The sequence below is a fragment of the Pseudophryne corroboree genome, chromosome 7 (genome assembly GCF_028390025.1).
Source record: "Pseudophryne corroboree isolate aPseCor3 chromosome 7, aPseCor3.hap2, whole genome shotgun sequence".
Taxonomy (NCBI): Eukaryota; Metazoa; Chordata; class Amphibia; order Anura; family Myobatrachidae; genus Pseudophryne; species Pseudophryne corroboree.
The window spans coordinates 488,980,354-488,994,598 of record NC_086450.1 but is presented as its reverse complement, the minus strand read 5'-3'; the positions used below and the strand labels follow the sequence as shown (position 1 = coordinate 488,994,598).

Below are 14,245 nucleotides of genomic sequence, written 5' to 3'. Positions count from 1 at the left end.
TGAATCTTAGCATCTTAAAACTGCGAACGATGTATTCGCAATATTGCGATTACACACCTCGTAGCAGTTTCAGAGTAGCTCCAGACTTACTCGGCATCTGCGATCAGTTCAGTGCTTGTCGTTCCTGGTTTGACGTCACAAACACACCCAGCGTTCGCCCAGACACTCCTCCGTTCCTCCGGCCACTCCTGCGTTTTTCCCAGAAACGGTAGCGTTTTTTCTCACACGCCCATAAAACGGCCTGTTTCCGCCCAGAAACACCCACTTCCTGTCAATCACATTACGATCGCCAGAACGATGAAAAAGCCGTGAGTAAAATTCCTAACTACATAGCAAATTTACTTGGCGCTGTCGCAGTGCGGACATTGCGCATGCGCATTAAGCGGAAAATCGCTGCGATGCGAAGATTTTTACCGAGCGAACAACTCGGAATGAGGGCCTATATACTGTAACACTGGCTCATGTCTTTCCCATAGGGTCATTATCATATCATCCACCAGGTTGCTAGTGCCCCTTGGTGTACTGTGGAAAGTTTGTTTTGTGTATCTTAGTAGTGTAGAATAACCTCTCCCTTTCAGCACCTGAGGGGTATTACTAATTTGATTGAGAAGCTTCTATTTTATACTTTAGCCTGTAAAATGTCCATGGGGCAGGGGTCCACAAGGTGAAGGGGCACCAAGCTCCAGCTCTGGACCCCCGAATCATTGTCTGCCCTGACCACACCGACCCTGCTGCCTGCTGGGCCCACCTGACCCCCCACTATCACCCGTTTACCTGGGAAAACTCCTCTGTTCTCGGGGTCCATCTGTGGAGCTCGGTGTCCCCACTAGTACCCCCATGGCTACCCGTTGGTGTGTATGTCCCCTGGGAGTGCTTCTGGCCAGCATTCTGTACAGCTCCCACCTTGTCTGTAGCTGCACATGTAGACCTAGGGCGTTAAATAGGGCGGTGCGGACAGCACATTTGCCCCGTGGTCGCACTGGCCATATTTACCCGCAATCTCCCACCTATGGTATGCACAGCCGCCAGCTGCAGCACTGCCTGTTGTAGTATAAAATAGTAGTGGTGCGCCCAGCTTCTTTTCTGCCATATGCACCGCTGCTAATATACAATATAAGGGGCACTACCTGGCATACTGTGTATAAGGGGCTTTACTGTGGTATAATGTGTAAGGGGCTCTACCATGGCATGATGTGTTTAAGGGGCTCTACTGTGGTATACTGTGTGTAAGGGGATCTACTGTGGTATAATGTGTAAGGGGCTCTACCATGGCATAAAGTTTATAAGGGGCTCTTCTGTGGCGTAACGTTTATAAGGGGTACTACTGTGTAGGGTAATGTGAATAACTGACACTACTGTGCGGTGTAATGTGAGTTGGTACTAATCTGTGTCCACGCCTCCTACCCATGATGCCACACCCGTTACCCATGAAGCCACGCTTGTATTTTTGGCATGCACTGCCACTGAACACTATCCTTATTTTGAATAGGGAGGGGACACCAATTCTCTTTCTGGTACAGGACACCAAAATGTCTAGTTACAGTTCTGTGTAGAAACGGTTTCTAGAAATCAGGTAGGAGGTCCACCATGAGAGTTTGCCAGGGGCCACCAAGCCTCTAGTTACTTACACCACTGAATAAGTGTTCCTGTTCTATTGTTGTCATCTCAGTGTGACGATAGCAGATCACTGTCACTGTTACATTTAACTAAATATATATATTTTCAGCTTTCAAATAAATTCAAACTATGTTTAGACCAGTGGTTCCCAAACTCGGCACTCAAGGCACCCAACAGTCCAGGTTTTAAGGCAATCCATGTTTAAGCACAGATGACTCATACCCCTTTTACACCAAGCCAAAAACCCGAGTTATTGCCGGGTCAACCCGGGTGGGCTGTCGTTGTAAAAGTTGCAAAAAAATAATAATATTGGGTCAATTGTAAATGGGTAACCTGGCTATGTGGGTATTGCGGGGCTCATATTGCAGGGCTCATGCTGCAGGAGGTAATCCATCCCTGACACCGGAGCAATAGAGGAGGTGCCCCTTCAGAGCTGGTGCATGGCAGCAAACAATTCCATTGTCTCCGGTACTTCCGCCACTGCTCCTTACACAGATCCAGATTCAATCGCACACACATGTACAAATGTTGCATATCAAATTAATCAGTGCAGTATCATGAATTGGTTTTGTTGCATCGCGTTGCGAAAATCAGCGCCGTAACTACCTGTGTGCCAATAAGGTAACGTGTAATAAGAGGGGTGGTGTCTGCCGTAATGTGTAAAAAAGGGGGCGCTGTCTGCCGTAATGTGTAAAAAGGGGACACTGTCTGCCGTAATGTGTAATAAGGGGGACGCTGTCTGCCGTAATGTGTAAAAAGGGGATGCTGTCTACCGTAATGTGTAAAAAGGGGGCGCTGTCTGCCGTAATGTGTAATAAGGGGGACGCTGTCTGCCGTAATGTGTAATAAGGGGGGCGCTGTCTGCCGTAATGTGTAAAAAGGGGGGCGCTGTCTGCCGTAATGTGTAAAAAGGGGGGCGCTGTCTGCTGTAATGTGTAAAAAGGGGGACGCTACCTGCTGTAATGTGTAAAATGGGGGACTGTCTGCCGTAATGTGTAAAAAGGGGACGCTGCCTGCTGTAATGTGTAAAAGGGGACGCTGTCTGCCGTAATGTGTAAAAGGGGACGCTGTTTGTCATAATGTGTAAAAAAGGGGACGCTGTCTGCCGTTATGTGTAAAAAGGGAAACGCTGTCTGACGTAATGTGTAAAGAGAGGGACGCTGTCTGTCGTAATGTGTAAAAAGGGAACGCTGTCTTCCGTAATGTGTAAAAGGGGCTCTACCTGGTGCAGTGGCGCTACTGTGCAGCGTAATTTGAATAATGGAGACTGTTGTGCACCATAGTATGAATTGGTATTATTTTGTGGCCACGCCCCTTCCCCATTATGCCACACCCCTATAAATATTTTCGCGCGCCTGCGACGCGCACTGCCCCAATCTTGCATGGGGGGAGCGCCAATGCCGTTTCTTGCACACAGCGCTAAAATGCCTAGTTACGGCACTGGTGAAAATAGACGAAAAAGACGCAAGCAGACTTACACAGGAACTGGTGCACCGAGAAGGGATGATTGGCACGACTACGGAAACAGACTAGTATATGAGGACGCATCTGTAATTAGTACCTCAGTCAGTGATTATAACAGCTGTGCACAACAATGGATATCCCTAAAACCTGGACTGTTAGGGTGCCTTGAGGGCCGAGTTTGGAAAATCCTGGAATAGACCAATATAATATAATAATATAGACTTAGGGGGAAATGTACTAAGCAGTGATAAAAGTGGGGAAGTGAGCCAGTGGAGAAGTTGCCCATGGCAACCAATCAGCATTGACGTAACATTTATCATTTGCATACTATAAACACATACAGAGCAACAGATTGGTTGCCATGGGCAACTTCTCCACTGGCTCACTTCTCCGCTTTTAGCACTGCTTAGTACATGTCCCCCTAAAGTGAAAATGAAAATTGACACTCTTATTTAGTATTATATTGTTGCTGGGACATGTCTCCGATGAGAATCCTATGGGACATAGGGGGTCATTCCGAGTTGATCGCTAGCTGCATTTGTTCGCTGTGCAGCGATCAGGCTAAAAAATGGCAGTTTTGCACATGCGTATGCGGCGCATTGTGCTCGCGCGATTTTCTATTACAATGATCAATGTGGTTTCACATAGGGTCTAGCGAAGCTTTCCAGTCGCATTGGCCGCCGCAGAGTGATTGACATGAAGAGGGCGTTTCTGGGCGGCAACTGACCGTTTTCAGGGAGTGTTCGGAAAAACGCAGGCGTGCCAGGAAAAATGCAGGCGTGGCTGGGCGAACGCAGGGCGTGTTTGTGACGTCAAATCCTGAACTGAATAGTCTGAAGTGATCGCAAGCGCTGAGTAGGTTTGAAGCTACTCTGAAACTGCACAAAATAATTTTGTAGCCGCTCTGCGATGAAAGCGTTCGCACTTCTGCTAAGCTAAAATACACTCCCAGTGGGCGGCTTAGCGTTTGCACGCCAGCGAAAAACTCGGAATGACCCCCATAGTGCCTAATGCAGACCTGATCGCAAAAGCAAAATTTATCTCAGGTGGGGCAGATGTAACATGTGCAGAGAGAGTTAGATTTGGGTGAGTTATATGGTTTTTGTGCAGGGTAAATACTGGCTGCTTTATTTTTACACTGCAATTTAGATTTCAGTTTGCACATACCCCACCCAAATCTAACACTCTCTGCACATGTTACATCTGCCCCCTGTGCAGTGAAGATGGTTTTGCCCATTAGAGGAAGATGTTGCTGCTGCGATCAGGTCCGAATTAGGCCCTTAGGTGTTTCTATAATGCAGTCTTTTTCAACCAGTGTGCCGTGGCACACTAGTGTGCCGCGACCAGTTGCAAGGTGTGCCGCGGGGCAGCTTCCTGCACCTTCAGAATGAACTGTTGGCCCAGGCTCTCCTTAGAGGATCAGTCATGTTCCGGCCATGACCTATGCCTTGGTGACGCGGCGGTGTGATATCATAGGTCACGGCCACCGCATCTCATCACTCAGTCAGCCTACCCTCCTGCATACACAACTTCCAGTTCCCGCCTGCATCCACAGCTTTCCTTGCCAGCCCACATCCACACCTGCCCGACCGCTCGCTGCTCAGTAGTTGCAGTACTCCACTATGAATAACCCCCGCCACTGAGGAACAGGGAGGAGGACAGCTGACCGGTAGGGGCTAATATTTGTTATGTTATTTCTTCTGTGGGGAGCAATAGTATTTATGGGGGGGAACAATGTGAATAATTAATGTGGGAAGCAATAGGATGTACGTAGGGAGCAACATGATTTATGTGGGGAGCAATGTGATTGTATTTTCTGTGTAGGCCAATGTGTATGTGTGGATTTTTTTTTTCACTGTGAGGGCCAATGTGTGTTTTTATTTTTATTTTTTCCTGTGGGTGAACTGATGGTGTGCCTTGGCAATTTTAAAATATTGTTCGGTGTGCCGCGAGTAAAAAAAGGTTGAAAATCACTGCTATAATGGATGCAATATATGTGGTGTATGTGGGCCCCTGGGTACAGGGGGGGCCCATACCACACACATGTTTAATTATTTACCCCACCGAAGACCGACGTTGGTTCTGTTGTCCCAGGAGTAGTTTATTGGAAAATAGCATGGTGGCCATTTTGCCGGTGATTTGTCATATTTGTCTTCGGGAACACGGTGGGCACCATGTTTCCAGAGATGTCTGCATGCTCAGAGTCTATGGCACTGCAGAGAGAAAGGGACCCACACATAGTCTGCACATGCCCCCCCCCCCCCCCCCCTTCCTAAAACGCGCCTGCTATGGGGGCTGCTTTTGCCGTCTACAATAGGGCATTGCAGTAGATATCTTCAATATTTGCTGCGGCCCCCTGTAGACACATTCCGGAGATACTTAGTATAGTCACAGTGTATCACCTCACCTGGAATTTATCACATGACTTACACCTCAATATACAGTGCACACCACACGTCTCATTCTCAGCCACATACAACTTACTTTACGTATACTTCCTGGTACACCGTCGTTACTGGCTGTCAAAGAAAACACAGCGCATTAATAATTCTCACCTTTGGAAGATAATAGATAACGTCATTCATTTTCCTCCAGTTTTGTTTACCTTTTTCAACATATTACAGACCCTCCAACATTTTACACATAAAAATCGACACAAATTAGGAAAAGGGGCATGGCCACGGGTAAAGGGGAGTGGCCATGTCCCTTTTCCTATACTTTCACTGGAAATTAGGAGTGTCAATAATCGGTACAGACCATAAATAAAGGTAGAGCTGGAGGGTATGATATTATCACAATGCAGAGTATTACATACAGCCATACAGTATATGCTGCTACACTGGGACACAGCATGAGGGGAGCTGTTTTTCATAGCATATGGCATATTACCAGGTTACACTATTATTACGGGAATGTAGGCAGTATCCTGGCGATCACCATCCTAACGGTCACAACACTGTCTGTGGAATCCTGACAGTCAAAATACAGACGAATCCTCATGGTGGGTATAAGGTTTAGGGTTAGGCTATGGTAGGGGGCAGTTAGGGTTAGGCAGCAGGAATGGAGGGTTAGGGTTAGGCTGTGAGAGGGGAGGGTTAGGGTTAGGCTGTGGGAGGGGAGGGTTAGGGTTAGGCTGTGGGAGGGGAGGGTTAGGGTTAGGCTGTGGTAGGGGATGGTTAGGGTTAGGCTGTGGGAGGGGAGGGTTAGGGTTAGGCTGCGGGAGGGGAGGGTTAGGGTTAGGCTGCAGGAGGGGAGAGTTAGGGTTAGGCTGCAGGAAGGGAGGGTTAGGCACTAGAGGAAAGGTTGGGTATAGGGTGCGGTAGGGGAGGGTTAGGGTTAGACTGCAGTGTTAGGCTGTGGGAGGAAATGGTAAGGATTAGAATGTGGATGGGTTAGGGTTAAGCTGAAGGAGGGGAGGGTTAGGTTTAGGCTGTGGGAGGAGAGGGTTAGGGTTAGGCTGTGGAAGGAGAGGGTTAGGGTTAGGCTGTGAGAGGACGGGTTAGGGTTAGGCTGCAGGAGGGGAAGGTTAGGGTTAGGCTGCAGGAGGGGAGGGTTAGGGTTAGGCTGTGGGAGAGGATGGTTAGGGTTAGGATGTGCGAGGAGAGGGTTAGGGTTAGGCTGCGGGAGGGGTGGGATAGGGTTAGGCTGCGGGAGGGGAAGGTTAGGGTTAGGCTGTGGGAGGGGTGGGTTAGGGTTAGGCTGTGGGAGGGTTAGGGTAAGGCTGCGGGGTTAGGCTGCGGAAGGGGTGGGATAGGGTTAGGCTGCAGGAGGGGAAGGTTAGGGTTAGGCTGTGGGAGGGGTGGGTTAGGGTTATGCTGTGGGAGAGGATGGTTAGGGTTAGGCTGTGGGAGGAGAGGGTTAGGGTTAGGCTGTGGGAGTAGAGGGTTAGGGTTAGGCTGTGGGAGGAGATGATTAGGGTTAGGCTGTGGGAGTAGAGGGTTAGGGTTAGGCTGCGGGAGGGGTGGGATAGGGTTATGCTGCAGGAGAGGAAGGTTAGGGTTAGGCTGTGGGAGGTTAGTGTTAGAGTTAGGCTGCGAGAGGGGTGGGATAGGGTAATGCTGCAAGGGGGGACGGTTAGGGTTAGGCTGTGGGAGGGTTGGGTTAGGGTTAGGCTGTGGGAGAGGATGGTTAGGGTTAGGCTGTGGGAGGGGATGGTTAGGGTTAGGCTGTGAGAGGAAGGGTTAGGGTTAGGCTGCAGGAGGGGAGGGTTAGGGTTAGGCTGCAGGAGGGGAGGGTTAGGCTGTGGGAGGGGAGGGTTAGGGTTAGGCTGCGGGAGGGGTGGGATAGGGTTATGCTGCAGGAGAGGAAGGTTAGGGTAAGGCTGTGGGAGGGGAGTGTTAGGGTTAGGCTGTGGGAGGGGTGGGATAGGGTTATGCTGCAGGGGGGGACGGTTAGGGTTAGGCTGTGGGAGGGGTGGGTTAGGGTTAGGCTGTGGGAGGGGGAGGTTAGGGTTAGGCTGTGGGAGAGGATGGTTAGGGTTAGGCTGTGGGAGGGTTAGGGTTAGGCTGCGGGAGGGGATGGTTAGCGTTAGGTTGTGGGAGGGGAAGGTTAAGGTTAGACTGCTGGAGGGGAGGGTTAGGGTTAAGCTGTGGGAAGGGTGGGTTAGGTTTAGGCTGAAGGAAGGGTGGATTAGGGTTAGGTTGCAGGATAGGACAGTTAGGGTTAGGCTATGGGAGGGGAGGGTTAGGGTTAGGCTGTGGGAGAGGATGGTTAGGGTTATGCTGCGTTAGAGGATGGTTAGGGTTAGGCTGTGGGAGGGGAGGTTTAGGGTTAGGCTGTGAGAGGAAGGGTTAGGGTAGGCTTTGGGAGGGGAGGGTTAGGCTTAGGCTGTAGAAGGGGTGGGTTAGGATTAGGCTGTGGGAGAGAATGGTTAGGGTTAGGCTGTGGGAGGGAAGGGATAGGGTTAGGCTGCGGGAGGGCTGGGATAGGGTTAGGCTGCAGGACAGGAATGTTAGGGTTAGGCTGTGGGAGGGGATGGTTAGGGTTAAGATGCAGGAGGGCAGGTTAGGGTTAGGCTGTGGGAGGGGTTGGTTAGGGTTAGGCTGTGGGAGGGGATGGTTAGGGTTAGGCTGTGGGAGGGGATGGTTAGGGATAAGCAGAGAAAGGGTTAGGGTTAGGGATAGGCTGCAGGACAGGAATGTTTCAGTTAGGCTGTGGGAGGGGTGAGTTAGGGTTAGGCTGCAAGATAGGAAGGTAAGGGTTAGGCTGTGGGAGGGGAGTGTTAGAGTTAGGCTGCGGGAGAAGTGGGTTAGGGTTAGGCTGCGGGAGGGGAGGGTTATGGTTAGGCTGTGTGAGGGGAGGGTTAGGGTTAGGCTGCGGGAGGGGATGGTTAGGGATAGGCTGTGGAAGGGGAAGGTTAAGGTTAGACAGCGGGAAGAGAGGGTTACGGTTAGGCTGTGGAAAGGGTGGGTTAGGTTTAGGTTGTGGGAAGGGTGGATTAGGGTTAGGCTTCAGGATAGGATACTTAGGTTTAGGCTGTGGGAGGGGAGAATTAGAGTTAGGCTGCTGGAGGAGTGGGTTAGGGTTAGGCTGTGGGAGGGCAGGTTAGAGTTAGGCTGTGGGATGGGAGGGATAGTGTTAGGATGTGGGAGGGGAGGGTTAGGGTTAGGCTGCAGGATAGGACAGTTAGGGTTAGAAATGGTAACCAAAATTTGTCTAAATTTTGACCATCAGGAGTCAGCAGCTGGTATTGTGGAAGACAGCCGGTATTGGTGGTGACCAGCAGGATGTTGTACCCAAATCTTATTATGTACCTATCAAATCTCACAACTATACAACATTTTGACCTAATTATTGAGACACAGAAACACGGGCTTAGTAAATGTAAAGCCAGCATCAGTAAATATGGGTGATTTTTGTCCTGGAACGTGTGAGTTGATTATAGTATTTGATGAACTATGTTTCCTTCCATGAGTTTCCTCTGCTTTTGGAGACCATCTGTGAATTATCCTCTTCTAAATATGTTTCACTTCCAATATCCAAGAAATGTGGACAAAATGTTAGAACAAAATCAATAACATAATTGGAGCATATAGGAAATAACATGTATGGGAAATACATATAAATGTCTACGTTTACCTTTGATTGTTGGGGTTCTCCTACTTTGTAGTTACTACTTATCCTCCAATGCTCATAGTAAAACAGACCTGACCACGCTCCTCTAAAATGTCCATTGCCCTCTTCTGTCTTATGATGGCATTTCTGGACCGTGATATTTATCTTACTGGAAAGAACCTGATGCCATGTTGCAGATCTACCAGGCAATGCCCATATTATGCTGCCAAGCCCTGTAAGCAGCAGACCTCAGCAAGACACTGACGTTGGGGGGCAGCCAGACACAGATAACCCCCAGCCAGGCTGTAGCAGAGACATAATGAACCCTAGGACAGCCTACGCACCCCCCCCCCCCCCCCCCCCCCGGCACTCGCAGTATAATGCCAACCTCACACAGAGGGAGCTGGGAGACTGAGCCGGTGGCTCTCAGGCATATTTCCAGGCTGCAGGGGGCATTTCCAGGGGCAGTTACACTACCACCCCCTCTGCCTGGTGGCCTGGACTGCAGCACTGCTCTCTTATCCATAGCTAAAGCCCAGCTCCAACTAAATACATTGAGGTATGAGCTTACCAGAGGTATTCCTCACTAGTATACGGAAATATGGCTCCTCTGTACTTACCAGCTCTCCTGATCAGTGTCTCCAAACTTTTATTATTTGGTGACTTTAATGGAGTCCTCTCATCACTGTCACCATGCTCTTCGTTATAGAGGAACAGGTTGCTGGCCAGGGTCCCAATGCTGGGCTGGAGCTGCAGGATCCGGGTCTTCTCCTCCTCGCTGGTGTCCGTCAGATCATCAATCACCACCACCACTCTGTCCTTTCCTGCACAAGTCACACAGATAATTACACCTTGTTTCTAGAGATGTGCTGTTTCCTTCCCCAGATATCCATTTCCACCAGCATTTCGTGGATCCGAACTAAAACTCGGTCTGAATAACCTGAGGCTTCAGATCTCAACCGATTCTCAGTTCGAATCTACTCGCTGTCCAGAATTCAGATTCTAAATCCGAATGTGGAGTATTTGATTACACAAATTACATGATTTTAGCTTTTTTTAATCGATTTTAAACCAATCTGAAATACGAACCAAAACCTTTGACGGTGGTTTTGCCAAAACCAAAACCAAAACCATGGGGGTCACGTATTTACATTGAATAAACTGTATTTTCAGTCTTTTACATCTCAGAATTGTATTTACTGACTGACACAGATACCTTTAGTGCCTAGCACAGCTATGGGCCTTATTTATCAACTTACCTTAATACCAGAAGCACATGTCATTAATATCGCAGTATTCCGCATTACTTACTATGGCGTGAGGTCCAGTGACGCCCCCTCCTCAGCGGTGTCTCTGCTCTGCACGTGGCAGCCTAGCACTGCCACTGACGCCAGTCTGAGCGTGTACATGACTCCTTCACACGGCAGGGACCCGTCAATGCAGCCAGAAAGTCAGCACTGGGTCCCCAATACCTGCAATAGCGACTGTATTGCTCTCGCCATCACCGCTATTGATGGCGTAATCGATACAGGGGAAGATGTATGACGCAGTTAAGAGAGTGGAGACGTTGCCCATAGCAACCAACCAGCTGCTACCTATCATTTTATAGAATGTAGAGTACTGGATAAATGCTTGATAAAAGCTGACTGGTTGCTATGGGCAACTTCTCCATTGGTCCACTTCACTCTTTTCACTGCTTCATACATCTCCCTCACAGTGTGTGTTGATTACTGGAAGGAGGACATAACCCATTAGCGAGGGTCAACGGGGCTATTGTTTGTTCCTAAATTGGGCCCTGAGTGTCTTACACATCTCTTATATAATGCCCTTAATTTCTGTCTCCACAATGGTGTGCTAGAGTAGCGAGGGGGGTTACAGCAGACCAGCGACATTACCAGTGGCGTAGAGAGGGTGCGGGGAGTAGGTACAAATTACCTGGGCGCGGGCTGCTGGAGGGGCACTCAGGGGAGCCCGAGTCCACTAACACCCCGCCACCCCCCCCCAACCTGAGTATACCTGTGCCGTGGCTGGCCAACGGCAGAGCCATCTTCCCAGTGATATCTTCAGGAAGATGGCGCCGCATATAGAAAGCAAAGACTCTGACACTGTGCCAGAGACTTTGCCCTCTAGTGACCAGCGTCATCTTCCCAAATATTAGTGGGAAGACGGCGCTGGCCGGGGAGGAGGGACCTGCTTCCAGATTCCCACTTTCCCCCTGCCCGCTTGTTTTAAAACATCCCCCCTTATGGAGCAAAGCGGCCCCACAATTATTTTATGTTTTAAATAATTTTATATTAAAGGTCATAGTAACACCCACTTTCTTAAGCCACGCCCCACTCCTTTACTAAGGCCCAGTGTGGCTCTCGACGGCCCTGGACATTACTAGCACTGGATTCTGTCTCCGTCATCTCTCACTATATAAATCAGTCTCCGTGGACACATCATCTTTCTGATCTCAGCACACATAATATTTTGGGGTCTATGTACTAAGCCTTGGAGAGACATAAAGTACCAGCCAACCAGCTCCTGCCATTTTTTTTTTCAAACACTGCCTGTAACATGATAGTTAGGAGCTGATTGGCTGGTATTTTATCTCCGTCCACTTTTTCTCTCTCCAAGGCTTATTAAATAGACCCCATGTTATCTCTCCAAGGGTTAGACCGTAGACCCCATTATGATTTATCTATTTATTTATTACCAGTTATTTATATAGGGCACACATATTCCGCAGCGCTTTACAGAGAATATTTGGGCATTCACATCAGTTCCTGCCCCTGTGGAGCTTACAATCTACATTCCCTACCACATGTACACGGCGCACACACACATTCACATTAGGGTTAATTTTGTCAGGAGCCAATTAACCTACCAGTATATTTTTGGATTGTGGGAGGAAACCGGAGTACCCGGAGGAAAACCCGGGCAAGTACGGGGAGAATATATAAACTCCACACAGTTAGGGCCGTGGTGGGAATCAAACCCATGACCTCAGAGCTGTGAGGCAGTAATGCTAACCATTACACCATCCGTACTGCCCTATTATGATGTATGCTAATGTAATTTTATTTGTATCGTTTGAGCTGATATAATATAATGTGTTATTTAGAAAATGTAAAAGAGGATGTGGACAGTTTTCTCGATTCACTTCAATAACTTCCTGTGTGTTACATTGGAGGAAGTGATCTTTCAGTTATATGATAATTGAGTCTTACGGTTGTGCTAAACTATTCTGAGTTTTATTTATCAGCCACTAGACAAGGATTATAGGGCAATTTGTGACCTTTTCCTTGTGTATGACTGAGTGTAGTGTCATGCATGGTAACACCAAGAATATATGGTAACAGTTTTAGAGGGTCATTCCGAGTTGTTCGCTCGTTGCTGATTTTCGCAACGGAGCGATTAAGGCAAAAGTGCGCATGCGCTAAGTATTTTAGCACAAAACTTAGTAGATTTACTCACGTCGGAACGAAGAATTTCCATCGTTGAAGTGATCGGAGAATGATTGACAGGAAGTGGGTGTTTCTGGGCGGAAGCTGGCCGTTTTCTGGGAGTGTGCGGAAAAACGCAGGCGTGCCAGAATAAAACACGGGAGTGTCTGGAGAAATGGGTGAGTGGCTGGCCGAACGCAGGGCGTGTTTGTGACGTCAAACCAGGAACGAAACGGGCTGAGCTGATCGCAATGTAGGAGTAGGTCTGGAGCTACTCAGAAGCTGCTAAGAAATTTCTATTCGCAATTCTGCTAATCTTTCGTTTGCAATTCTGCTAAGCTAAGATACACTCCCAGAGGGCGGCGGCCTAGCGTGTGCAATGCTGCTAAAAGCAGCTAGCGAGCGAACAACTCGGAATGAGGGCCTTACTTGGCTATCCTGTGTATCACATAGAGAGGCCGGATACGCCAAAGTATTTTCCAGATGCCCAAACCCTGATACATTCCGGTGTTAGATTAGATTTTTAGTGTCACTGTTTATCTTATGTATACACTAAACCCATAGTGGTAATATTACAACTACAGTATATTTAGACTATTTTCAGGATATTTTTTGACCCTCCTGAAATTATTTCTCTTTGTAACATTTCGATTTTCAGTCTTCCTCCTACAGCTGAGTCACTATACATTGCGTGTGTTGGGTAATTCAAGCTGTGAGTCTTTTTGTGTATACGTTATAGTGTCTCTACCAGTAGTTTTCTTCTTTTTGATCTGCTCACTTTTAAATCAAAACTTTGATTCAAGTATATCAACACCAACAACAGTTTCTTCTTAGTTTTTATTTGAGGGATCACCCATATAATACTGTGCAGTGTCTTCTGGGTCCAACACTAGATTGCACTATGTATAACTTACCATATACATCTGACAGGTGTTTCAGCTCTCCATCATACAGGCTGTCTGTAACGTCAGTGACATTTACCCTTCCTCTCCTCTTGCTGTGATATAGGATGGCAAACGAGCACTTGGGGACCTCAGCAGTAAAATGGGACCAGGTGTTGGTGATCTGAATATTGCGCACATCCTTCACTCCTGTAATAGACCTCACGCGGTTGGTCAGCCAATCGTATGAGCTGTAATCTTCTCTAGAAAATATGCCAACCACTATAAGATTAGAGCATGACATTGTTCCTCTGCGGTAAGAGAAAGTCTCCTGGAAAAACAAAAGAAAAAAAGATACCGATAAAGACTTTGGAGCCAATGCAGAGGTACTGTAGGTCAACAATCATATTGAATACCGAGTCGAAGACTGAGTCGGACCTACCCCTCATGTCTGACACACCTCCCCTAAATATCTGTCAGTTCCTCACATTTCCCCTACATGTCCAACAGTTCTTCAATGCATATCCATCAAGAGTCCCCTACGTGTCCCTCACACCTCTCCTACATATCCATCAATTATTCCATGCATATCCATCAGATATCCCCTACATGTCCAACAGTTAATCCATGCATATCCATCAGACATCCCCTACATGTCCCTCACACCTCCCCTACATGTCCAACAGTTAATCCATGCATATCCATCAGATATCCCCTACATGTCCCTCACACCTCCCCTACATATCCAACAGTTATTCCATGCATATCCATCAGGCGTCCGCTACATGTCCCTCACACCTC

At 48.2% G+C, this 14,245-nt stretch overlaps 1 protein-coding gene and 1 long non-coding RNA gene across 2 annotated transcripts in view; one reads left to right on the top strand and one right to left on the bottom strand.

The window, feature by feature from the left end:
• The window catches only part of LOC134945699 (uncharacterized), a 471,787-nt gene that overhangs the window by 14,697 nt on the left and 442,845 nt on the right, over positions 1 to 14,245 (top strand). The gene's annotated exons all lie outside the window — the stretch shown is intronic.
• LOC134945698 (uncharacterized) overlaps positions 1 to 14,245 on the bottom strand; it is a 51,073-nt gene that overhangs the window by 2,543 nt on the left and 34,285 nt on the right. The window contains exons 2-4 of the mRNA XM_063935143.1: positions 13,478 to 13,775; positions 9,756 to 9,959; positions 5,566 to 5,600 (exon numbers count right to left, since the gene is read on the bottom strand). Of these exons, the coding sequence (XP_063791213.1) occupies positions 5,566 to 5,600; positions 9,756 to 9,959; positions 13,478 to 13,748 (510 nt within the window). The 5' untranslated portion in view covers positions 13,749 to 13,775. The remainder of the gene's footprint in view (positions 1 to 5,565; positions 5,601 to 9,755; positions 9,960 to 13,477; positions 13,776 to 14,245) is intronic.